The sequence below is a fragment of the Leptonychotes weddellii genome, chromosome 13 (assembly GCF_054177405.1).
Source record: "Leptonychotes weddellii isolate Sample4059 chromosome 13, ASM5417740v2, whole genome shotgun sequence".
Lineage (NCBI taxonomy): Eukaryota > Metazoa > Chordata > Mammalia > Carnivora > Phocidae > Leptonychotes > Leptonychotes weddellii.
In genome coordinates, this window is record NC_138381.1 from 37163890 (window position 1) to 37188517 (window position 24628).

The 24628-nt window shown below is 39.2% G+C and overlaps 1 protein-coding gene across 1 annotated transcript in view; it reads right to left on the minus strand.

Moving 5' to 3' along the window:
* Positions 1 to 480: 480 nt before the first annotated feature.
* The window catches only part of DSG2 (desmoglein 2), a 46338-nt gene continuing 22190 nt past the window's right edge, over positions 481 to 24628 (minus strand). The window contains exons 4-15 of the mRNA XM_081801444.1: positions 22721 to 22882; positions 22442 to 22586; positions 21262 to 21428; positions 19156 to 19293; positions 18853 to 19038; positions 14181 to 14446; positions 13280 to 13422; positions 12750 to 12977; positions 8320 to 8547; positions 6316 to 6437; positions 4838 to 5167; positions 481 to 3261 (exon numbers count right to left, since the gene is read on the minus strand). Coding sequence (XP_081657570.1) covers positions 2254 to 3261; positions 4838 to 5167; positions 6316 to 6437; positions 8320 to 8547; positions 12750 to 12977; positions 13280 to 13422; positions 14181 to 14446; positions 18853 to 19038; positions 19156 to 19293; positions 21262 to 21428; positions 22442 to 22586; positions 22721 to 22882 — 3123 coding nt within the window. The 3' untranslated portion in view covers positions 481 to 2253. The remainder of the gene's footprint in view (positions 3262 to 4837; positions 5168 to 6315; positions 6438 to 8319; positions 8548 to 12749; positions 12978 to 13279; positions 13423 to 14180; positions 14447 to 18852; positions 19039 to 19155; positions 19294 to 21261; positions 21429 to 22441; positions 22587 to 22720; positions 22883 to 24628) is intronic.

The window sequence follows — 24628 nt, forward strand, 5'->3', positions numbered from 1 at the left end:
AGAAATACGGAGTGCCCAGCTAAATTTGAATTTCAGATAAACAACAGAGATTTTTTTACTTTAGGACATATTTACACTAAAATATATCTGAAATTAAAATTTCAGCAGGCCTTCTGGAAATGATGTTTTCATGTAAGCAGTTCTTCTTTTTTTTTTTAAAGATTATTTATTTATTTATTTGACACAGAGAGAGAGACAGTGAGAGTGGGAACACGAGCAGGGGGAGTGGGAGAGGGAGAAGCAGGCTTCCCGCCGAGCAAGGAGCCTGATGCGGGCCTCAATCCCAGGACCCTGGGATCATGACCTGAGCCGAAGGCAGACGCTTAACCGACTGAGCCACCCAGGCACCCCAATGTAAGCAGTTCTAATTCAAATACCAAAGTCAAAGAAACGCCTGTTTTCAGGGGAGATCTCTCTTCTGATGCAAAACTATAGTCCTTGTAAAATATGACGGAACAATAAAAAGATGATGGAAAAGGGTCACTCTAAAGGTCATCTTTTTATTTAAATATTTCATGATGATGCACGTACAAATATAATCTCCCAAGGAACAAATGTAAAACCTAATACAAATCACCATTTCAGGTACAAAAAAACCATTTAGAAAATGTGATTATGCTACATACAAGAGAGACAGGTTAGGTTTTCTGAGTCTGTCCAAGGAGGACGGTTAAGACCAAGTTTGGATTTTTGGAGTCCGCAGATCATATTCACATTTCACACAGTAGTGAAATTCCTGTTGCATATATAGCAAAATATAACTACTAAGTATATAATGGGGGGGGGGAGCAACAATTACTAAGTAGAGTAAAAAACTTAGATCATGGAAGACTGACCTTCACCTTGGCCACACACTTAATGATATTTAAAAATATATGCCTTTTGCCCATATCCAGTCAGTAGCGGAAAAACATATCAATCTTTTGTATAACATAATTCAGGTAAAAAACACGTCTAAAAAAAGAATTTTTAAAGATTCATTTCCCTAGCAAAATACCTTGAAAAATAAAAAATTTACATAGTCTTTAATTTTGTTGTGGGAAATATTCACATCAACTGTTACTGATAAGCACGCATGCTTTGAAACTTTAAATGAACTATTTTTTCAAGGAGCAATGAAAGCGTAATCTACTGAGAAGCCAAAATACCCAAATAACTTTTCAAAATGAAAGGCAAAAGGATGTTGTACAATTTCAGGCCATATGTTCAACTGAATGATCTTTAATATTTAATATTCACGTAGTAAGTCAGGACTGGGCAGTCAGCGACTTTGAGATGTAGAATAAAATCATTTCAAACTCACAATTACCGACAGTATAGGGTTTTTCAGTATTTTTTGCAACTGTAAACAAAAAAGGATGGTTTCTAAAATTTGGTTTGATGCCACAGTATTTATTTGGCACTCATGTCATGTACTGAGGATACGTAGCTGTGAAACAGGCAGGTTCTTACCACGGCGGAGAAGAAGCCAATCTGGTGGTTAAGTTAGCTGTACAGAATTAGAAGATAATGTATCCTGAGTTTGTAAAAATAGTATATTACTCTAAAAAGTAAAGTGATTTTATATTTATGAATTTTGCCCTGGATTATTCAACTGAATTTGAAGTGTTCATTATTTTCATGATTTTGGGGAGACACAGGGAAGCAATAATGTTATTTTTATGGTCATACAACACACACGCACAGAGACCTACAACGTGTGCTCTTTACTGTGTCAATGTCCCCAAATTCAATCATCCTAAAATAGATTAAAAGGCCAGGCCTCTAGTCTTCAAACAGTCGTCCAGACTGTGCACGTGGTTTTGGAGAAATGAGGTGTTGATAACCTGCTGGGGGCTGTCAAGTATGGGATACAGAACGGCAACGTTCAAGGTGAATGCAGTAGGCCAAGAGGCCCAGTCAGCTTCATGGGTGGCTGGACTGCACAGCGGAAGCCCTGGCTACTCTGTCTGTGTCCATTTGGTGAACTCTTGGAAGCTGGACTGACTCTCTAATTTGCTTTGTGAATATTGTTTGGCCATAACTCACTAAAAGGCACTTAAGACATCGCATCGTCCTTATGCCTTCAGCAAACCCTGGAGCATTTCTGAAGCCCACCCCTGGAGGCTAGGACGGCAAGGCTGGTTGTGTATTAGTGACTGAGAAGAGTTTTAAGCCCGATGTGTATGTCTCGTAAGTCTACAGGCTCATCAGAAGACAGGCCTGTTGAAACTGTGAAATGGGACTCCGGGTCAGACCGTGGCGGACTACGGTTCAGGAGTAAGAATGCTGCACGATGCTGTGCTTGGAGACTCTGGTAGACGTGGTGCGAGTAGAATTAGAATGACCAGACTCCTCTAAACTGAAATTTGGCAGGGGGCCATGGACTGCGTCTCCAGAAACCTCTGTCTTTCCAGCCATCACCGAGGTTTCGGCAGGAAATTGGTAACTGGAGGCGGGGATTCGCTCCCTTTCTGTCACTGTCAGGTTCGGTCCCACTGCCACAGCGGCCGCAGCCAGCGGGGGCTGCAGCCCTGAACTGGGGGCAAGGAAGCGCTCTCTCTCCCTCACCATAACGTAATGCGCATCTGGCAGATGCTGAGAGCCTTCCAGAGGACCAGGTAGGCCCCCGTTAGGCTGAATGATTCTCTCAGTAACCACAACACTACTCTCATTAGCATAATGCTGCTCCGCGAAGGGAGGGCCCGGTGCGTACGTCTGCTCCGTCGCAATAAGGGCCTGGGACGGGCCAGGACCCAGGATCACGGTGCTTGGTGGCATCGTGGAGCCTGTGATGTAGGAAGTTTCCGTCACTACAACGTTACCAGAAGCCAATGGATCAGGGAGCAGCGTAGCTACCTTTTGACTCTGCCTAGAAGATACGGAGCTTTCAGCGACTATTTCCTGAGTTACTTTCTCTGCATTTGCTTCATGCAAAGGTTTTGGAACCTGAAAGCTATTACCAGAGAAGCAGGCATTCTCCGAATTAATCCTGGTTTGCTCACTGAATGAATGTGAAGCTGCCTTCGTACTTGACGCTCCCACAGGTTTTTGCCTCTGCTCAGTTTCCCCATCCATATCTATTTTGTGACCCAAGCAAATTTCAGCTAGTGTCCTGAATTTAAACCCTAAATCATCTAGAGAGCGATCATCGAGTTCTCCTTCAATAAAACTGCAGCAGCCAATGGAACCATGGAGAGACGCAGTGTCTTCCTGAGAATAAACCAGAAGGCAATCTTTGCCTATGTGAATGTCATCTTCTTCAGTGCAAGAGGCAGCTTTCTAAAATGGAAATAAAACACAGAGGCGTAGAATTAGTGACACAACTTCATTTAAGAATAAGACTATGTTCTTGCCCCAAATGCATAACCTGAGTCTCCTTATGAGAAAACATCAGAGAAACACAAATGGAAGGACATCCTACAACATGGCTGGCACGTACTCTTAAAAAAAAAAAATTCATATTGTGAAAGATAAGAAAGGCAGGACTCTGAATTAGGTCTTGGACGGGAAAAACAATGGCTACGAAAAGACATTATTGGGATAATTGGCGAAATTGAAATATGGAATATGGCACTATTAAATCTCTAAATTTGTTCACTGTATTATATTAAGAAAATGTACATGTGTGTGTGAGAGAGAGGGGGAGAGATTAAGAAAGCAAATAGCAAATAGCAAAGGGTTAATAATTGGGTAGTCTGGGTAAAGAATATACAGGAGTTCAAAATTTCTATTGTTCTTGGAAATTTTCTGGTAAGTGTGAAATGATTTCTGAATAAAAAATTGCTCACATACACACACAGCCAAGTCTGACTGGAGCAGGATTCGAGTGGAGAGGGAAAACTATCAAAATGAAACTAACAGGGGACCCCAGACTGGAGCTTGGCAGTGAGACAGAAAGAGGATGAGGAGGAGTGGTTTTCCTGACATGGACCGCATCACCACCTTCCCGTCAAGCTAACAGGTGGGCAGATGGTCTGAAAGAAAACGCGGGGGGTAGGAGACAGGAAGAGCAAAAGCACTCTGGTAATTGGTTATCACGTAGAGAGGGGACAGAAATAAACTGGCCTCCTTAGAAGCCCATCCCTTCACTCATCTCAAGTGTCCTTCAGATGCCCAGCACTCTGACTCTGCCCATCCCTGTGTGGGACACATGGGTCTTCTTCTCAAGAAAGGTACCCAGCCCCGCTTCTAATTCCTCATTCCAGGCATAAGCTTTCTGACTACATCCCATCATCTTTCCTACACCTGTCCTCCTGATTTTTTAAGAACTTCCTCAATAGTGAGGCCAAGTAGACAAAATGTAAACGCACATAATAGACTGTGATTGCTAGGTCACGTATTCTCTCTGCTCCCTGCGGGCTCATCCCTATCAGGTCTGCTCTGGCAGAGGAACCGTGCTCTGGAGCCACTGACATCTGGCTTCGTCACGTGACTCGCTCTGACCAGTGAAATGTGAGCCCCCCTCAAAGGTAGCTGTTTGAGGAGCCGGTCGTTGCCTGGTTCTGCGTGGCTCTGTTCCCTGTTCCCCGAGGACCGCACCTGCCCAGTCCAATCTGCTCTCTCCGAGTGCAGCTTAGAATGAAGGCAACACGGAGAAGAGCAGAGTTGTGTCAACTGACGAAAACAGGCCTGTGAGAAATAAGCTTCTGCAAGAAGTGAGATTGTGGGGTCATTTGCTATCACTGCAGAATGGAGCTGATTTAATGGGCCACATCTGTCTTTCCTCTCTGCCTATAAGCATTCTCTTAAAAAACGACCCAGTCCTATTTAGATCCAAGGCGATGATTACCTGACTAATACCACAGTCACATATAAATGTCCCCCTGCACCAGCACCTATAAAAACCAACCCTTACCTCAATGAAATAACTTCTTAAGAATTCTTCGTTGGCTGCAACAGTAGCTGCTCGAGCTCCGGCCAGGTCTCTGGAAGACCCTGTGACTTTTGTGATCCTTGTCATTTCAGCGCCTATGTTGGCTCCTGTTGTCCCTGTCACTTCGGTAACTCCACCAGAAATCAGGCTTCTGTGTTCCTCCCATCTTCCATCCACCTCAGCCATCTCATGATGCCCTTCGAGGAAGGCACCTCTACTTTCTTTTGTGGTTTCCTTGGTTGTTACACTTCCCACTCTCACGTCGACGGCTACACCCTCTCCGTGATCTGCTGTCATATGCAAAGGAACCACCTGTGACAGCAAATACAGTGGAGGGGTGAGAAGGATGGAGGGTCGGTACAAGTGGTAAAAGGATCTGAGCTAAGCAGGCAGGCAAAGGGAATAATAAGCTATTTCCACAGAGGCAACCCAGGAAAAATATTTTGGGTTGAATAACTTGTATTTGAGTCTTCTGAAGATCTCCACTCCACCTTCGTGTTTTGTCAGCTGATCATAACCCAAGGGGAAAACAAACATTATTTAAATATGGTCTCAGCTCATTTACTTTATTGGCATCAATGGCATTTCAACTTTCCTCTAGGGTTTAATGCCTCCTTCTATAGTTATTAAATTTTTTTTTTTCTTAGCTGGTCATATGGTTGCTCCAAATAAAGACTATCTTTCCAAGCCTCCACTGCTACTCAGAAGGGCTACCTGACTAAGTTCTGGTTAATGTGATTCCAAGCAGAAATGGGGTAGGCAACTTCTGGGAAGTGTTCTTTAAGAACATTTCTCCCAATCTGCTTTTTGGAATGTGGAGGCAGCAGCTAGTGTCTGGAGCATGAAGACAGCATGGGAGTGGAACTCATCCACGGAGGAACAACAAGGAAGGAGGAGCCGGGACCATATTGTAGAGGAATCATCATGCTGGTCCTTGACTGCCCACATTCATATTTAAGCCTCTGTTATTCTGAGTTCTCTGATGCTTGATGCTAAATCGTGTCCTATTGAACACAATGCTTATTGGAGATGGTGATGACAGGCCCGGGGTGAAGACGCAACAGACAGACAATGGAATCTCCTCCTGTCTATTAAGTAGGGAGGAGAGGAGATTTTGCAAAATCTTATAACTGTTCCGGGGGTGGTGGGTTTACCTCTCCCAACCCTATGTATTGAGAGGAACGGAAATGGAGAAGCACATCCTTCATTCCCTGACCCTTTCTTAACATTCTCTGTAACATAGGACCTATCACAGTAGAATAAGACCACTTCAACTCTGCCCTGGCAATCAACACAAAATATGTGGTCATTTGAACTCTTTGTTTTAACAAAGATATGTGAATGAAATCTATAATGACTACGTTACTCTCTCATGACTTAAAATGTTAGAAACAGTTCCCAAAGGCCCTTAAATGGGGAAAGAAGACAAGTTCTACTGATTAGATATCTGATTGTCTGACCTTGTCTTCAGGTGGCGCCCCTTCATTATTCCAAGGATGCAGCATCTCTATAGTGCCAGGAATGGGGGTGAAGCCTTTGGCGCCTTCTCCACAATGGCACATCAGCAGTAAAAGTGGTACAACTGGACAGAAACAAAATTGAGTCCAGAGAAGGTTAGTCCCGACATATTTCTAAATTTATATTGCCTAATTTTGGAATTTGCATTTTGCTTCCTAATTAGAGTTCAGTCTTCACTTATTTACAGTCCTATTTTTGCATTTTTCTTTTCTTCACTCTGATCCAGCCTCACCAAGCTTGTTTTGGGGAATCATATCAAAGCCTAAAGGCAGCATGAGGGAGTCTTCATTCATCACAAAAAGGCTGTATGTGCTTGCTGGATGGAGCACCAAGGCTGGATTCCATAGCATACAAATCATCAAAGCCAATTTAGAGACTTAAATCTTCTGTTGTTCTTTTAAATCACTTTTTTAATATAAGAAAATTCACTATCCAAAAAAAATATATATGTTAAAAAGATCAAACGCTCCGAGGGGTAGGAAAATTTTAGTATGTTCAAATATTCTAGAACATTGGAACTTCTAAAATACTTTGCCACTTCATCCTGGAGTAGAATTTAGCAGAAGGCATAGCGAACTGAGGATCAAATTAACATTTGAATTAACCTGAGGATTATTTTCGAGAATGACTCTACATTAAAAGCCCTTAAAATACATATAACATTTCATCACGAATTCAATAAGATTTCAGAACTCCCTCCTTAAATTTTATTCTACCTCAGGGAGGAAGTGAAAGCCAAAGTTGTCTTCTTGATCAATGTAGTCAAGAATTAATTACACCTGAGGATAGTCCTTCTCCAATTAGCTTTTACTACCACTTCCATTTGGCAGCTTCCAGTTGATGAATTGACTATTTCCTAGATTCCCTTTTGTGTGAAATAGCCGACAGCTCAGTAAATACAGCCACTGTGAGTAAAAAACTGGAATTAGCCAGTGGCAACTCAACCATTTCAACAGAATTAACAAATGCTTACCAAGTGTCTACCACGAGCCAAGCAACACACTGGGCCCCGGGGTGTCTGAGATGAGAAGGCAATGCAAGGGGTCTCTGGGTAAAAGATACAGTCCCAGCTCCAGTACCTGGTGACAGACCTGGGAGCTGAGACAAGTCATTTCTCCACCTACGTCTGTATTTTTACCCGTAAAACAGAGACGACAGTATAAACGTACACTGTAAACTGTTGAGTGCTGTGCATTCAGTGGCACATCTAACACTGGCTTTGACAAGCCCCTCCTTCATCACTGAGGTCACTGGGGGTGCCTGAGAGGTGGCCCTCGTTCAGGGTCAAGTGGAGTGGGATTCCACATGACCCCAAGCTGCAGTACTTTGCTCTTTCATGAAAGGAAACCAGAGGTCTTCGGAGGCCATGCAGGGAAGGCAGGACTGGTTGTCATTGTCAGAAAGCACAGAAGTGCTCAGAGGTGGGGCTACTGTTGGTGCAGGGGAAGGGGCAAGCAAAGCAGAGGGTATGAGGAGGCCGAGCCCCGACAAGTTGAGGGTGCAAAGCAAGAACTGATGGGAACAGGAGGAGTCCGTAAAATATCTTTGCATCCATCACCCAAATTTACCCAACAAATCTTTTCTTTGAGAGCCTACCGTGTGCAAGGCACTGTTCTAAGCAAAGGTGTGGAAGAACAGACAACGTCCCTCATCACAGAGCTTATCACCAACCAGGCTGTCTAGTAACCCTTGGTTATTTAAATCGGGAAATGACATGTTTTTATAAAACAAAAATTCACTTTTATGAGATAAAATTCTGCGGAGGGCTAGAATAATCTTTGGTGAATTTATTAATGGTCACTTATTGTTTCCCTAATCACCCTCGGAAGTGTTCCCTTGTGGTGAAAGACTCAATGTGAAGAAATCAATGACTACTACCGCAGCAAAACACTGGTAGGGCACTGAAAGGACTAGATGAGCTAAAGAGTGGCTTTTAAAATACTTACGTAGCAAGAGCAGGAGGGCAAAAATTATTAGTGCAATGGCTGCGGGTCCCAGGCCAACGTAGGAGTCCCTCAGATTTTCCATGCAACCGCCACCATCCAGACACTTACAGATTGTGAGTTTAAGCACCTGCTTTTCAGGGCAACTGAAGCCCTGGCTATCCGAAATCAGAAACTGAATTTCACATCTCCCAAGCTTTTGTTCCTTTTGTTGCAGTAGCACACTGGTACCTACAAGGGGAGAGGAGGGCAAAAGGAAACAGAAATGAGTGATTACCAAGGAAGGGGTGAACGGAAACATTCTTTAATTACTGATAATATTTAGCTCCAGTGAGAAGCTTTATTCTTGCTTAGCTTCTCTACTGAATTCACATCGTGGGCTTGTTAAAATTAGTCCAGATCCCCCCAAGAGGCAGGTTGAAAGCAAAGAATCGGATTTGGACACATCTTCCTTTTATGATGGTTAATTTTAACAAATATGTGTGATGTCTACCAAATGCTAGAAACTGTTCTACGTACTAGGAATACAGTAACAAACAAGTGGCAAGTTAAATGACATTTCCATTAAATGACCTTTATTTTACCATCTTGAAAAAACTTTGTTAAGGCAATTTTCAAACAGACAATAATAGAAGAGTGTAGTTAACGCTTCCCCAGCTTTAGTAACTTTCAACAATGGGCCAATCTCATTTTATCTAGTCTCCTCCTTTTTGTTCCTGATACTGTATCACTATAGATTCAAAATTTTGAAAAATTTCAAATCTACAGAAAAATTGTAAGAATATTACAATGAATACCCTTACCCTTTGTGACTTGTTTACATTTTATAACAATATTTTCTATCCACTCACTTTTTTCTGAACTATTTGCAAGGAAGTTGCAGATATTATGGTACACACATCAGCACGTACCTTCTAAGACCAAGGGACATTAGCCCTCTCAAAAAATTTAGTACTGATATAACTCATAGTCAAACTTTTCAATTGTTGCAATAATGCCCTTTATAGTTCTCGTTCTTTCTGTTTTTTTTTTTTTTTCCTTGATCCTGCATTCAGTCAAGAATTATGCATTGCTTTTAGTTGTCACCCTAATCTCTATGAATGGTCTAGGTCAGTCCCACCCTTTTTTTTGGCCATCAAGACCTTGCATTTTTGAAGGCCACCTGTTTCAAAGGATGCTCTGCAGTTTGAATTTGTCTGATTATTTCCTCATGATTGGATTCAGGTTACACATTTCTGGCAAGAACATGACACAAAGTGTTGTATGAATGAACTTCTATCTTACTATTTTTTTAATGTGACTGATGATTATTTTCAAATTTTTCTTTCACATGAATAAAAATAATCACCAGTTTTCATGTGAGTAAAAATAATGATCAGGTACAAGAGCTTAAAAATTATTTTGACATATTCATAACATTTATTTAAAAATAATAAACTTGCAAGACATGTAAACCCGGATGAACACAAAGATAAAAATGAGGTGTTTAGGGTTTGTTTTGTTTTGTTTATTTTTAGAAGTAAAAAACAGCCTCTTTTCATTTTAAGGTCCAAATTTTATGGAATTTGATCTGCATAGCTAGAATATAGTTATTAAATCATCCTCAAAGCTTTGGAGAAGGGAGAAAAGCATCTAGTCATTTAAAGGAGTAAAAACTCATGAAACAAAAAATCCATGAAAACATGGCCTGGAAGAAGAACATAATTAAATTTGTGATTGGCAGGCGCCTGGGTGGCTCAGGTGGTTAAGTGACTGCCTTCGGCTCAGGTCATGATCCTGGAGTCACAGGATCGAGTCCTGCATCGGGCTCCCTGCTCCGCAGGGAGTCTGCTTCTCCCTCTGACCCTCCCCCCTCTCATGTACTCGCTCTCTCTCATTCTCTCTCTCTCAAATAAATAAATAAAATCTTTAAAAAAAAAAATTGTGATTGGCTCTGAGGGGGCAAGTTGAGAGGGGAGAAAAGGCAAAAAGAGGACCTCTATTTTATCCATTATCATAAAAAAAAGAGGTCTCATTCAAATATAAGAAATTGTTAATATTTCTTAAATTCTAGGTGGTAGGTACAAAGATGTCTGCCATATTGGTCGCTGGAATTTTCTGTGCTTTAAAATTTTCCCAAATAAATAAAAGTAGATAAGAGCTATTTATTCTCATGACAGCCAGCCGATCACCTTATTATGTAACCAAGGAGAAAAAATTGGTTTACAGAATCCTCTCTCTCTAAATTGTCTAGGTATACAAAGTATTAATCTCAGTGACTTCCTCTTATAACACTCCAACATGCATATCCTTAAGAGTTTTGTGGTTCCTGAGACTATAAAAAATTCAAGGACCCATCAAATTCAAACATCTTGATCTTTAGATAGAAAACGTATTTATGTATCCAGAAAGATTCCAGAGCTGGACTGCTTGGGTTCAAATCCTAGTTCCAGCTTTTAACTAGCTGTGACCTTGAGAATGGATTTTTTTTTTTTTTTAAGATTCTATTTATTTATTTGAGAGAGAGAGAGAGAGAGAGGGAGAGTGAGCGCAACTGAGCAGGGGCAGAGGGAAGAGAAGCAGACTCCCCTGCTGAGCAGGGAGCCTGACTCGGGACTTGATCCCAGGAGCCTGGGATCATGACCTAAGCTGAAGGCAGACGCTTAACCCACTGCACCACCCAGGTGCCCCTGACCTTGAGAATGTTAAGAAAACTCTCTGTGCCCTTGTTTCTTCAACTGTAAAATGTTGACAACAGTAGGGCCAAACTTGTAAGGTGGTTAACATTAGTAGAGTGCTTAGGACAGTGCCTGGCATCTCCCAAACATCATATGTTTCTTAGATAAAATAAGTAAGAGTTGGAAACCCAGTAAGTTCAATGCAAAACATGTTTACACATCTTAGTAAAACAAAGGCCAGCTCCAATTAAGCATTCGACCTGGGTGGGAAGCCCAGGCTTCTGTGAGTACAGAATTAGACACTGAACAGGGAGACCAACCACTTTCCAAGTTTTGAGGCCTGTGACTTAATTACCCTAAGAGGAATCATCTGGATGTCTGCCACCCAGGGCTCATGCTAGCTGAAAACTTGATCTTAAGTAATCGGTAATCTGGAGGTGACGGTCGTCCTCAGAGGGGAGGCAACTTGAGTTAACTAAAAGCATAACTATCTTCTGCCAGTGAGTACATAAACCCTAAGAAGATTTAAAATTAGTTATAGGATATTTAAGCAAATTAAAGACATGGTTTTAATATTTTTGTATCATGGGAATTATTTGTAATTGTTACTGTGTTTTTACATTTGCATCATTTTTAGGAAAATTAGCCCTATTAACGTGACAGCTTTGTACTCCAATTTAAAACATGTGATTATGTTACTGATTTGGTCTTGTAGCTGTAGGTTGAAATATCACTGGTTTGTTCAGTATTAGACCACTGAAGAGGATTTCAGGTTCAGTGTATTTATAAGTCACATTTATTGGAATTTTAGAGTATAGGGATCACAAGAAGCGAGAATAATGCATTTGATTTATTAATTCAGATCACTGAAATACACAGGCAAAACCCAAAATATACTAAATTTATAAATGTAGTTTGAGATGTTGAAGGTGTTTGTTTACTCTGTAAATTGGATCAAACATTTTCCCAAAGCTTCTAAAAATGGCTATAAAAATCTGTTAGACTTAAAATAACAATAAATTTGTTAATTAAGAAAAGCTTGGGTCTTATATTTGAAACTTTTCTAAAATGAACACTAATTATTTAAAACAAAATAGTCTCCTGGATAGTTTGTGGTATTCAAAACCACCCTGGAGAACATGCAGAAGCTCACATCAACAAGGGGGTATGTCTAAGACACGATATACACACAAGGCCACCTTGAATGGGAGCGGGGGTCAGACAGACCCTTCTTGATGCTGTGTCCATCACTGACCAGCTTTGTGACTTTGAACAGCTACTTAATTCTAGGTAAGCCAAGATTTCTCAGCTGTAATCAGGGAATCATGTTATAAAGGATTAAATGAGGTAATGCCTATGAAGGGCCAGCAGAGGGCCTCGTACACAGTAAGTCATTCATAAATATTATTTTAATGGAACTGTTACCATAGCTTAAGAATTTAGAAGGCATCTACTCTGATTGCTGTGCTTAGACAGGCCAACCACTCCTCGTAAGACAAAACAACTATTTCAGGAGTGACTTAGGGAATACCCAGGTATCTTTAAGACACCAGGTTATTTTTCTTCTCTCCATCTTCTGTGACTCCAAATGGGGCATCTACTATAGGCCTACGATTGAAAGACAATATCTCTGAATTCCACAACCTCATTTTATCAACTTCTGTACAAAATTGTATCGGAAATATAATTTATGGAAAAAAAACAGCCTATGTTATAACGATTTTAGATTTCTCTCAGGTTTAATATTTAAATATGTAGTCCAGTGATTCTGCTTACTTTCTTGGTGTACTATTTGCCATTTTTCTGCCATTCCGGCTGGTTTGTCGATGATGGAGAAACTGAAAGGCCCGCTGTATGGGGGTCCATCCAGGTCCTCTGCGGTCACATTCATGTACTGCACGTCATCACAGAGAGTCTGCACTGGGTCGACCAGCGTGGGACAATTGTCATTGATGTCCCCCACTGTAATAACAATAGTGCCCGTGATGGTTTTTCTTGGATAACCTTAAAAATGAGAAAGAAGAAATATGTATATGCTGCTCATATTGCTGACAACAAACACAGTTTGAATTCTCCTTCCGGTTTGGTAAGGAGAAGGTACTAACAAATTACGGCACTTTCCATCCTAGATACGTTTTAATATTCAGATCAAGTCATGTTTTTTAATTCACTAAATGAGTAGAAATGTGAAGGTTTGTCCATTGGAGAGATTTGGTTTTCCTGCAAGAACAAAATGAACGTCCCAGGTGTTCCAAAATAATATTTAGATACACATAACCAAGAAAAATACATTTGTAATAACTTACTTTCGGATATTGCCAAAATCTTTGCAGTGTATGTACCATTTTGGACATATCTGGATTCAAAATCAGGAATTTTTACAAGCTTAATTTCAGATGTAACAGAATCCACAGAGATCCAGTTGTCTATATCTTCCAATTTGGCATATCTGTTATAAAACAAACATAAAAATAATTTTCACTTCTGGATAAATTGATAATCTCTAGTAATCTACAACTCTCGCAAGCTTAATTTTTGGTTCATTATCTATGTTCTTGTTATAGGCATTAGTTTGAAATGTTTTTAATTTCTTGAAACTCTCCTAAAAGGCCCCTCTCTTTACTGCGTATCACCCTTATTTGGAACCTTCCCTATTTCTGTAATATACCCAAGACATATGCAAAGGCGATCCTTTCTTGCCTACAAACCCAGGAAATTTGCAAGTTGTTCTGCAGTCTGTCCTACAGCTTTTGGTCTAGTCTCCCTTAAATTTGGGGTAAACCTTTGGAGAGTAACTTATTTACCCAACAACAGCTGGTGGAGAAAATGTATTTGCTACTTTCTTGCCTCTAATACTTTCTTTCAGGAAATAAGACAGGTTTAGACAGAATGTAAGACAGGAAGTTTCTTTCTGAACTTTCTCTGTGTTGCTTTTCAGCTTTCTCTAGCCAGAATTACTTGGAGGTGAAGCACCCAGTCTCTGCCGCACACTCAATTGGTGGAGGGAAGGTGGTCTGGGGTGGGGGGGCGGATTTCTCCCTGATTCTCAGGTGCAGGTACAACTCTGGATAATTTAATTTCCAGACCTTTGGGGGACTGTAATGCTGGGAGGAAAGGAATAAAGTGTTCATATTTCATTAAGATTTTTTGAAGACAGGCATTTAAAGTAATTTAAAATAAGGAAATATATTCATAACTATCTCTTACTTCACACGGGCTACTTGTCCAGTGTCTTCGTCAAAAGCTTGAAATTTTCCAATTATTTGGCTTTGGCTTGATTTATCCATGCTCTCGCTAACATGAACTGAGACTGTGCTGCTTTTAAAATGAATGCCTTCTTTCACATTTTTCACCTTTACTTTGAAGGGAATGGATATAGGCTTATATTTATTCTTAACCGATTTGTGAAAAGCTGCTTTGTTGGTGACAGTAATGCTGAAATCAAGATTCTTTATTTCTTCATAATCTACTTCCTAGGAAGACAAAATCAAAGGGAATTCTTTCAAAAGAGAAAACAACTAGAACACACATAGAGCATACATACACACACATATAGTTTTAATGTTAGATATAACAATTTAACACATGGGGAATACATTAGCACTCAGTATTCTAACTCATACTGATACCAAGCAATTAAAAAATCTGTTAGTTTGGATATTCATCAATGTTAAGGATGATTTAGGGCGCAGGCCCAATTTATCTTTTTAAAGTTCAAATTATTTAAAATATATTATACAGACACACACACATGTATATTTAAGAATCCAAAGTGATTCTTTTACTTTACTGAAAAAAGTTAATGGACATGCAATATAATATTTCTTAAAATGTATTCTATATGTTTGTTCTGGTGAAAAGGGATACATGCCTAGTGGTAGCAGCCAGCTGTCCCCCTAGTATAGACTTTCACTGCACGTGAGCATACCAAAAAGCTGAGACCTCCTGGTTTAACCTGCCTAAACCCAAGGGTTTTCAAATTTATTTAAACAAAGAACCTATCCCCCTCAACATTTCTACAGTATTCTACTATTTAGATATATTTATTTTACTTAGCCATTTGATTATTAGGCATTTGGACTATATGTCATGTTTAAATATAATTAATACTGCTGTGAACATCTTTACACAAATTATTTTTCCTCTGTTGAGCTATATCCCACTATGAAAAGAAATACCTAGTCAAAGGTTATTTAGATCCTGTTGATTTTTATTTCTAGTGGTCCTGACCATTTAGAGTCACGGGCCATTTTTGCTTGTTTCTTCAGTATAACATTAAATGTATTACATGTGTTTACATGAATTACTGCAAAGCTGTTCACTTTGTTTTTCGATGATTTATTACAAAATCATGTTCCTCTCTATAGGGTTCTGGATGGGTAACAGCTTCTGCCCTCTTTTTAAAATGGGCCACTAGGGTGTTGAGACAAGGACTCAACAGAAAATGACTAGAGAAAATATATGCTTTGTGACTGCAGAATCCTTTTGAAAGTTATTTTCTTTTTAAGCTGCTGTTGCACTTGACATGCTTTTTTAGTAGCATGATGTACGCTGGATGCAAAATAAAATATTCCAGCCAGATGTCATTAGTATTCACAGACCATGGAAGGCCACAACAATGGTAAAAAATGAGCTAGGTACTAGGGCCATAGAAACTGTTTCATGGTGTTTATGATAAATAGCCATACTTCTCCAAAGAGAAAGAAAAAAATTTTCAGCATCATGAACAATGAATGAGGGCAAATACCTCTGTTTTTAAAACTGTCAACATATTTTATCACTTCCAGTTTTGCTACTTTTAATAGCATTAAAGATTTTAAATGTATTTGTGAAATTGTTAACAAAGCTGTGGCTTTTTCTCATATGATGAAATACCAGTATCTGTATTTCCACAGTTTAAAGTATCTGTTCTCAGGGTGCCTGGGTGGCTCAGTCTGTTACGCGTCTGCCTTCGGCTCAGGTCATGATCCCAGGGTGCTGGGATCGAGCCCCACATCAGGCAACTTGCTCAGCAGGGAGTCTGCTTCTCCCTCTCCCTCTGCCTGCCACTCCCACTGCTTGTGCTCTCTCTCTGTCAAATAAATAAATAAAATCTTAAAAAAAATAAAGTATCTGTTCTCCTTTTGACAGCTTTATGGAGGTATAATTTACATAGAATAAAATTCACCCATTTGAAGTGTACAATATGGTGATTTTTAGCAAACCCATAGAGTTTTGCCAATGTCACTACCATCCAGTTTGAGAACATGTTCATCACCCCAAGAAGTTCCTTTTTGCCTGTTTGTAGTCAGTCATTACTCACAGCCCCAGCCCTGAGCAATCAATGTCTATATCCATTGTTTTGCTTTTCTAGAAATTTCACAAAGATAAAAGCATACAATATGTAGTATTTTGTGTCTGGCTTCTTATACAAAGCATGATTTTGAGATTCATCCATGCTGTAGTAAGTATGAGTACTCCATTCCCTTTTATTAACCAGTAGTGTTCCATTATGTGGATATACTGCATTTTATCTGTTCATCAGCTGATCGGCATTTTTATTGTTACCAGCTTTCGACTATTATGAATAAAAGCTGCTTACAAACATTTTGTATAGATATATTTCTTTCTTTCTGGACATGCAATGCTTTATTAGTCTTAAGTGTACAACACAGTGATTTGACAATTCTACACATTATGCAATGTTCACCATGATAAGTGGTTACCACTGACATCATACAAGTTATTACAATATATGCTTTTATTTTTCATGGATGGATACCTAGGGCTAAATCTTTGGGTCACTGAGTAACTACCTGGTGTTTAACATTTTAAAAAACTGCCAAACTAGCTGTATCATTTTATGTTTCCACCAGCAAGAGATAGGAGTTGTTTCTGCATAATGTTGCCGATTGCTGGTGTTGTCAGTCTTTTTGACTATAGCCACTCAAGTAGATGCACTGTGCTATCTCTTATAGCTTTAATTTTCATCTTCCCTAATGACTAATGATGTTGAGTATCCTTTATGTGCAAATTTGCTATCTGTATATCTTCTTTGTCTAACTTCCTTTGAATGGAATCTGACTATTGCTCTTAAAATTTGGAAGCAATTCTTTATATAATTGAGAGAGTAAATTTACAATTTTCTCAACCTACTGTTGTCACTCTAATGCTAATTTTACTATTTTTTGCTATGCCCCCTTTGGTAGAAAGAACTATATCCCTTTTTGTGCTACCATGGTAGAGTGAGAATATTTCTAGAACTTCTTTCATTCATCACTGACTTTCTCCTTATGTATTATTGGCTTTTTGTCTTAAGCATCTAGCAAGGTTGTACTCATATTCTATGACTAAGAGGATTGCTTACTTCTATATAAGGAGGCAAATCTATTTGTCTCTGATGCCATTATCCACTTCTTGCATAATCATAAAAGGGGTCTTCCCTTTAAACATGAGGTAATCTTATTCTATTTTCCTTTGCTTTACAAGTGGTAGTCTAAGTGCATACAATAGCCTATTAATAAATGGTGCACATAATTATTACCATGAAAATTCAAGTTAATATTTCTCTATTCTGTTCTCATTATTCCTCTCCCTATGGTTGGACTTTGCCTACTCTGTCATGTATTAAGTTTTTGTAAAAATTTAGAAACTTCTGGAATCAACTTTGTGTGTGATTAATGCAATAGTATTTTGAAAGCTGTAAGCCATTTAAAAATACATTGACATTCTTCCTTACTTATAATGTTAGATAAAAAATCCATCCTATAATTTTTGTTTAAAAAATTCTGTGGCGTAGGGGCATCTGGGTGGCTCAGTGATTAAGCATCTGCCTTCGGCTCAGGTCATGATCCCAGGGTCCTGGGATTGAGCCCCGCATCAGGCTCCCTGCTGGGCGGGAAGCCTGTTTCTCCCTCTCCCACTCCCTCTGCTTGTGATCCTGCTCTTGCTATTTCTCTCTCTGTCAAATAAATAAATAAAATCTTTAAAAAAAATTCTGTGGGGGTAATAAATTTCAAATGTATAAGACCCATATGCTTAATAAGATTATTTTTTTTCACTGATTCAATTAAGCACAAGAAGTTAGACCACTGTGTTTCAAAATGTGACCCTCATACTACTTACATTAGAATCACAAGTGGATTTCTGTTATAAAGGCATGTTCCTGAGCTCCACCCCATAGACTTGATCAGGGGGCCCAGGAATATGCATTTGGGGCATATAACTTTACAAGGTGACTCTTAGGCATAGTTAAGTATGAAGACAAATGGATTCAAGCTTTGTCAAGTTATTACAGCTTTTGTTTTTAGATGCTATTACTGAGGTCTGGCTTTATGTTAAGTTGATCAAATAAGAGATAATAAATCTCTTTATTATCAAGCAAGAGGCAAGAGGTCATGATGTAAGGATGCCCCAGTCAGACACAGGTTGCAAGAAAGACAGGAAGTGTGCTGAGCAATAATGATGCTGGTATCATGTTGTCAGATTAGGATTCGAGTTCCCTGATCTGAATTTGAACTGTAGTGTGACCATTTGCTAACTACAGAACTGGGGCAAATAGCGAGGTCTCCAATCTCAAATGTGGTGTCGGTTGAGTATATAAAGCACTCCTAAGTGTTTGAGGCTTAAAATACAATCATTTCTGGGGCGCCTGGGTGGCTCAGTTGGTTAAGCGACTGCCTTCGGCTCAGGTCATGATCCTGGAGTCCCGGGATCGAGTCCCACATCGGGCTCCCTGCTCAGCAGGGAGTCTGCTTCTCCCTCTGACTCTCCTCCCTCTCATGCTCTCTCTCATTCTCTCTCTCGCAAATAAATAAAATCTTTAAAAAAAAAAAAAATACAATCATTTCTTTCTCTGCACCAACTTTTCCCATTCCAATTTTGAACACTAAGTGCTTACCTTAATAAGGGTCACGATTCCTTCATTTGTTTGAGTATCAGTTTCTATGTGGAAATAACCCATTTCATTTCCTGATACAAATGTAAAATTTGCTAACCAATTATCAGAGCCTATTTCATCTGCATCGAACACTTTTATGCGCATAACTTCTACATTGGCTTGATTTTCTTCAACTACCCATTCAGTCTGCAAAACATGAACATAGGGTTTTTATTTTAATGTAGCACAAACGTAAGTGATGTATTTTTAGGTAAGACTAAAATATGAGTAAGAAGATACAACTGTTATAAAAATAATAGTTACCATTCCATTTTTGACTACAGGTATATTGTCATTGACATCCAAAATACGAATCTGAACTTGAGCTTGATTTACTGGTTTATCTGTAATTTGTCCATTGCCGTCTCTTGCTTCTACCGTCAAAGTATAGCTGCTGTGTTCCTGCAAGGCAATGAAAAATATCCATCTGGGGTGAAAATTGATCACTCCCAAATCTGTCTTTCTAGTTCATTTCATCATCAAGAGAATGAACCACAGCATATTTTATTCATAAATATGTTTTACGATCTGTTATTCATGTGAAGATGCTGTTTATTTGCCGTCAGAGCATTTCTAGAAGCCAGAAAAAGCCTAGAGAATTTGTTGGTAGTCAAATTCTTAAATATGTCATTGGTGACATTATCAGGAAATGAGTCCCTCCTTAAAATAGTCTGTGCACAAAGAAGTGCCATTCAAAATGTAGTTTGCTCTACAGGGAAGTGATGCGGAGTGGGGGGGTGACTATAGGAATTGGTTCTCTCTTCGTTTTTAGCTAAGAATTAAGCAAGGAAAACCTAGTCCCCAAGAAAACTTGGCTGGTGAGGAAAAAATGTGGTTGACTTTGTCCAAACATTCTGAGAGAGATGATTCTTAGAGAACCTGTCCTGGAGAATGATGTCTCACATGCTATTCCAAAGTGAGCCCTTCTCTTCCACACGGTCCCCTTATGGGGGCTCCATTTGGTAATGCTGGAGTGTAAGAAAAAGTGGGGCCAGCCAGTGCCAATGCATGGGGGTCCTGTGTGGGACAGAACAGCTCAGTGCAAGTCAGGACAACTAAGGCCCTGGAGCCAGTTGCTTGGATTCCATTCTGTCTTTGTCACTTGCTAGCTGTGCTGGATATACCCTTAATCCTTTTGACCCTTGGCTTCCTTCTGTGTAAAATGGGGAAAATAACTGGATTTGCATCACAGAGTTTTTAGCTGGATTAAATGGGTTAATCTATGTAAAAGGCTTCAAATAGCACTTGGCACATGGTTGATGCCCAATAAGTGACAGACATCGTTATTGGCTACACTTGCCCTACTTCACAGACAGCAGCTTGTCACAAATCAGGATAGTTAAAAATAATACTTTTCCACTGTAATTTTATGTGGAAAGGTACAGAGTAGAATTTTAGGGAGTAATAACATTCTTTAGTTTTACAGAGATCCTGTTAGCAATGTTGGGCACAATCTTCTCCCTCTCTGGGCAAAATGAAATCATTTTCCCAAGTAATACAAAATATAGTGACTGCACCTGGATGATGACTTATGTTTGATGACAATACAGTGTTCTTAGGATCATCCACATTTTCCTCGTGCACACTGTTAAAACCTTCATGTATGTAGCATTTAAAAAATCTTCTATTTCCTGTTTTCATCTAAAACTTTCCCTTTGAGTTAGAAATAAAAAAGTGAAATGTTTGAGAATAGCCTGCTCAGGAATCCCACTGAAATTTTCCTCCAATTTGGGATTTACAACGATTCTTTCCTTTACGAATATTTCTATTATCCTGAGTAGGACTCTTACATCAGTCTCTGTTCCTCCCTCTATGTCTGTATTAGTGGTAGAGGAGACTCCTGATGTTTCATTACAGAAGGACAAATTATGGAACATTGCTTTAGGATGCTCTAGCAAACAGAATCCTGACTGGAAAGGCCCTAGAACAGAGCTGTCCTCATGTTAAGTTTTCTAACAGTCAAATTTTAAAAAGTTAAAAAAAGGTGATACTACTAATTTTAAACAAATACATTTTATTTAACCCATGGTATCTTAAATATTATTGTGTCAACATGCAATCAATAGAATATTACTAAGGTGATACATTACATTTTTTAATTCATGCTAAGTTTTTCCAAGCTGGTGACTTTTTTACATTTATAGCACATCTCAATTTGGACAAATCACACTTCAAGTGCTCAATGGCCACATATGGCTAATGGCTACCATACTGGACTGCACATCACTAGAAGAGGGTATTTCTAGGAGTTATCCTATAAATGAAGAATAGCTAAGAAAGTAAGAAAATTTAAAAAGAAATAAAGAGAAAGGAAAACCTGAAAAGATAAAGAAGAGTTTAAAAGATGAGCAACATAAAATACTAATTTACCTCTCTGTCCAAGGTGAAACTGGTTGTATAAATCTCCCCTGTGTCTTTATCTAGGTGGAACACTGGAGGATAAGCAGGCTCCTGAGATACGATTCTATAGGAAATTTTAGAATTCAAGGTATTGGGCTCATCTGCATCTGTGGCGCTGATTTTCATCACAAGGGTATCTGGCATTAGAAACAAAGGTGTCCAAGGTGAAGCTCAACTTTAAGCACAAGTTATGTACATTATTATTTTCTTATAATTTCAGCCTGTTCACAAAAGGATTTCAAGTGCTTATCAAAATCACAGTTTACCAAGATGAAAACCTTTAATTGGATGAGAAAGTAAGTGTGAATGGGGTGCAGAAATAGGAAAGATAAGAAGAGGGCAAGCCTGCAAATTTATTTATAATAGTTCTAATAATCAATACAAAGAAAGAAGGATGAACAGGTACAAATACATGGTTAGTAAAATACAAACAATTCAGGAGAAGCATAGCAGTTCTTTATATTATGATCAAAGAGAAATCTCTCCTGCAAGTCTTCACATGGACCACTGCATTGGACCATGTTGTCAATAAACCCGACAATAGGAATAATGTAAGTCAAAGGTCAGCGAACTACGGCCAGTGGGCCAAAGCCAAAGCCAGCCATCTGTTTCTGTAAATAACATTTTATGGGAACACAGCCACTCCCATTTGTTCACAGGTGTCAATGGCTACTTTCCAGCTACAAGGCATCACAGTTGCTACAGAGACCTAACCCATCCCATTGATCTGCCATGTCTGTTCTTTTTTTTTTTAAAGATTTTATTTATTTATTTGACAGAGAGAGACACAGCGAGAGCAGGAACACACGCAGGTAGAGTGGGAGAGGGAGAAGCAGGCTTCCCGCCCAGCAGGGAGCCCGATGCGGGGCTTGATCCCAGGACCCTGGGATCATGACCTGAGCCAAAGGTTTAATGACTGAGCCACCCAGGTGTCCCTGCCATGTCTGTTCTGAGGGTAAAAAAAAGATGTCACGTAAAGCCTTCAGAATTTATCACAGAAAAAGCAGTTCCAAACCTAGAGGGATAGATTTATTACCATTTGTCCTGTGGTAGTACTTAGCCTCCATCAAGATATAGGATTTAGCATTCAGTTACATAATGGGGTTAATATGACTGGTGGTACTCATTCATAAAATTAACAAGCTCTGACCTGCGGCACTCAGCTCTTCAATAGACCCAGCAAAGACATCCTGTGTGAACACTGGCTCATTGTCATTGATATCTAAAACTTTAATGCGGAGTTCTAATGGTTTCTCCAGATTGTTTCCTCTTTCATCCAAAGCATAACCAAATAGCTGAAATCATGACATAAATAATAGAAGAGATTAAATGTAAGCTAAAGTAATTAAATTACCACAATATAAAAACAAATCATAACTATTACCAAAGAAAAACTGCAAACTAATTAATGTAAAACTGTTCTCCTTACCAGAAAACTCGGCGTTTCTTCTCGATCAAGAATCCTGGTGATGTTCAATTCTCCCGTGTTTTTATTAAAGACAAACACACCAAACGGTGACTCTGTGATCCCTTTTCCAGTGTATTTGTATGTAATTTTTAGTCCTCTTTCTAGTGCAATATCAGAATGTATCTAACATGAAAATAACAGAAGAACGCCCCAAGTTAAACTCTCTGTAACTTACATGCACATATTTTTAATGGAAAATTTCCCTCTGAAGTTGTCATAATGTTGATAGGAGGGAGGGGGGAGGACACAAGCACTCAAGAGAAGATGTGCTGATGTCAGAGAACCTGGGTTCAAATCCTGTCTCAGCCACTCACTGGTTATGTGATACTAAGAGTTACTTAACCTCTCTGTGCCTCAGTGTTCCTATCAGTAGAGTGGGGAGACACTACTGCCTACCTCTTATGGTTGCTATGAAACTAAGATATCATTAGGGGTATATCTTGGGAGGAAAGATTTCAAATTTAGCACATGAGGAGGGGCGCCTGGGTGGTTCAGTCAGTTAAGCATCAGACTCTTGATTCTGGCTCTGGATGTGATCTCAGGGTCATGAGATTGAGCCCAGTGTCCGGCTTCACGATGGGTGTGGAATCTGCTTGAGATTCTCTCTCCCTCTCTCTCTGCCCCTCCCCCCACTCTCTCTCTCTCTCTCTAAAAAATAAATAAAATAAAGTTTATAATTAGCACATGAAGAAAAAATTGCAGTGTCAAAATCACCTCTATAAATCCATTCAATCATCTGGAAAGTCTGAATAAGGCATCCTTCTATAGAAGGATTAAAAAAGTCAAGCACCTTCCCTGCTTGGAATGCCTCAGGAAATTCATGCATCTAACCCATTTCTAATGTCTTTGGTAGTCGTCTTTTTTTTCTATAAATAATTTCATTCGTGTCCGTAATTCTTCATTAGCAAATGTGTCTCTGTGGTCCCCTATTGGTTCCTTAATATTCTTCTTCAGACATCTTAGAAGCCATGGCCACTCACCTACCTGATCACTTCTTTGTCCTGAAACCTGGGGATTAGTTACACTTCCTTCCTCAGGATTAGTTACACTTCCTTCCTATAGGTTTCCCAACATGCCCTGGGGGTGGGGAACTACTGTCGAGAATGACCAAGGAGACTGCAGATGGGGGCCTCCAACCTCCTGCTACACCACACCAGCTCTGCTCCTGGAGTGGAACGGTGAACCTGGGGCAGTCCATGATTACCTTTCACTGAGCTTCTGTCTCCATCTATCTGCCTTTCTCTTTCTCTTGTGCTTCTGTCTGTCTCTGTTTTTTGCCAATTATATGCATATATATACAAACATGTATGTGTGTGTGTAGTATTTCTAAAGAATTCTAGGTCTTCATGTACTAGTTATATATATATATAGTTATATATTACATCATGCTATTTAGGTTAAAAATAACCTAAATGAAACTGAGTGTGGACATAACTGTTGGTTTGTTTATATTTATGTATATACGTAAGAGTATGTAAGTATACACATACTTATGAATTTCTTAAGATTTAGAGGATACCACACTGTTGACAGTATTACCTTTACAAAGAGAATTTGGAAAGTTGGGGAAATTCAACAAGAACTTTTACTTCTTATGTAAATTTTACATATGTAACAACTTTTTATGTAAATTTTACATATGTAACAACTCATGTAACAAAAATGTACTATAAATGTAAAATTACTAAGAACAACTAATGCTTACTGAATCCCAAAGAATCAATGCATTTTGGAGAAACCTATTGAAAAAAATGTATGAATGACTCAAACACCTCAGACAACCAAACCAAACCAGCAAATATAATTGCTTGTATACATACTATTATGTAAAGCCATAATTAAAAATTCGAATTTTAGAAGGCTTTTATG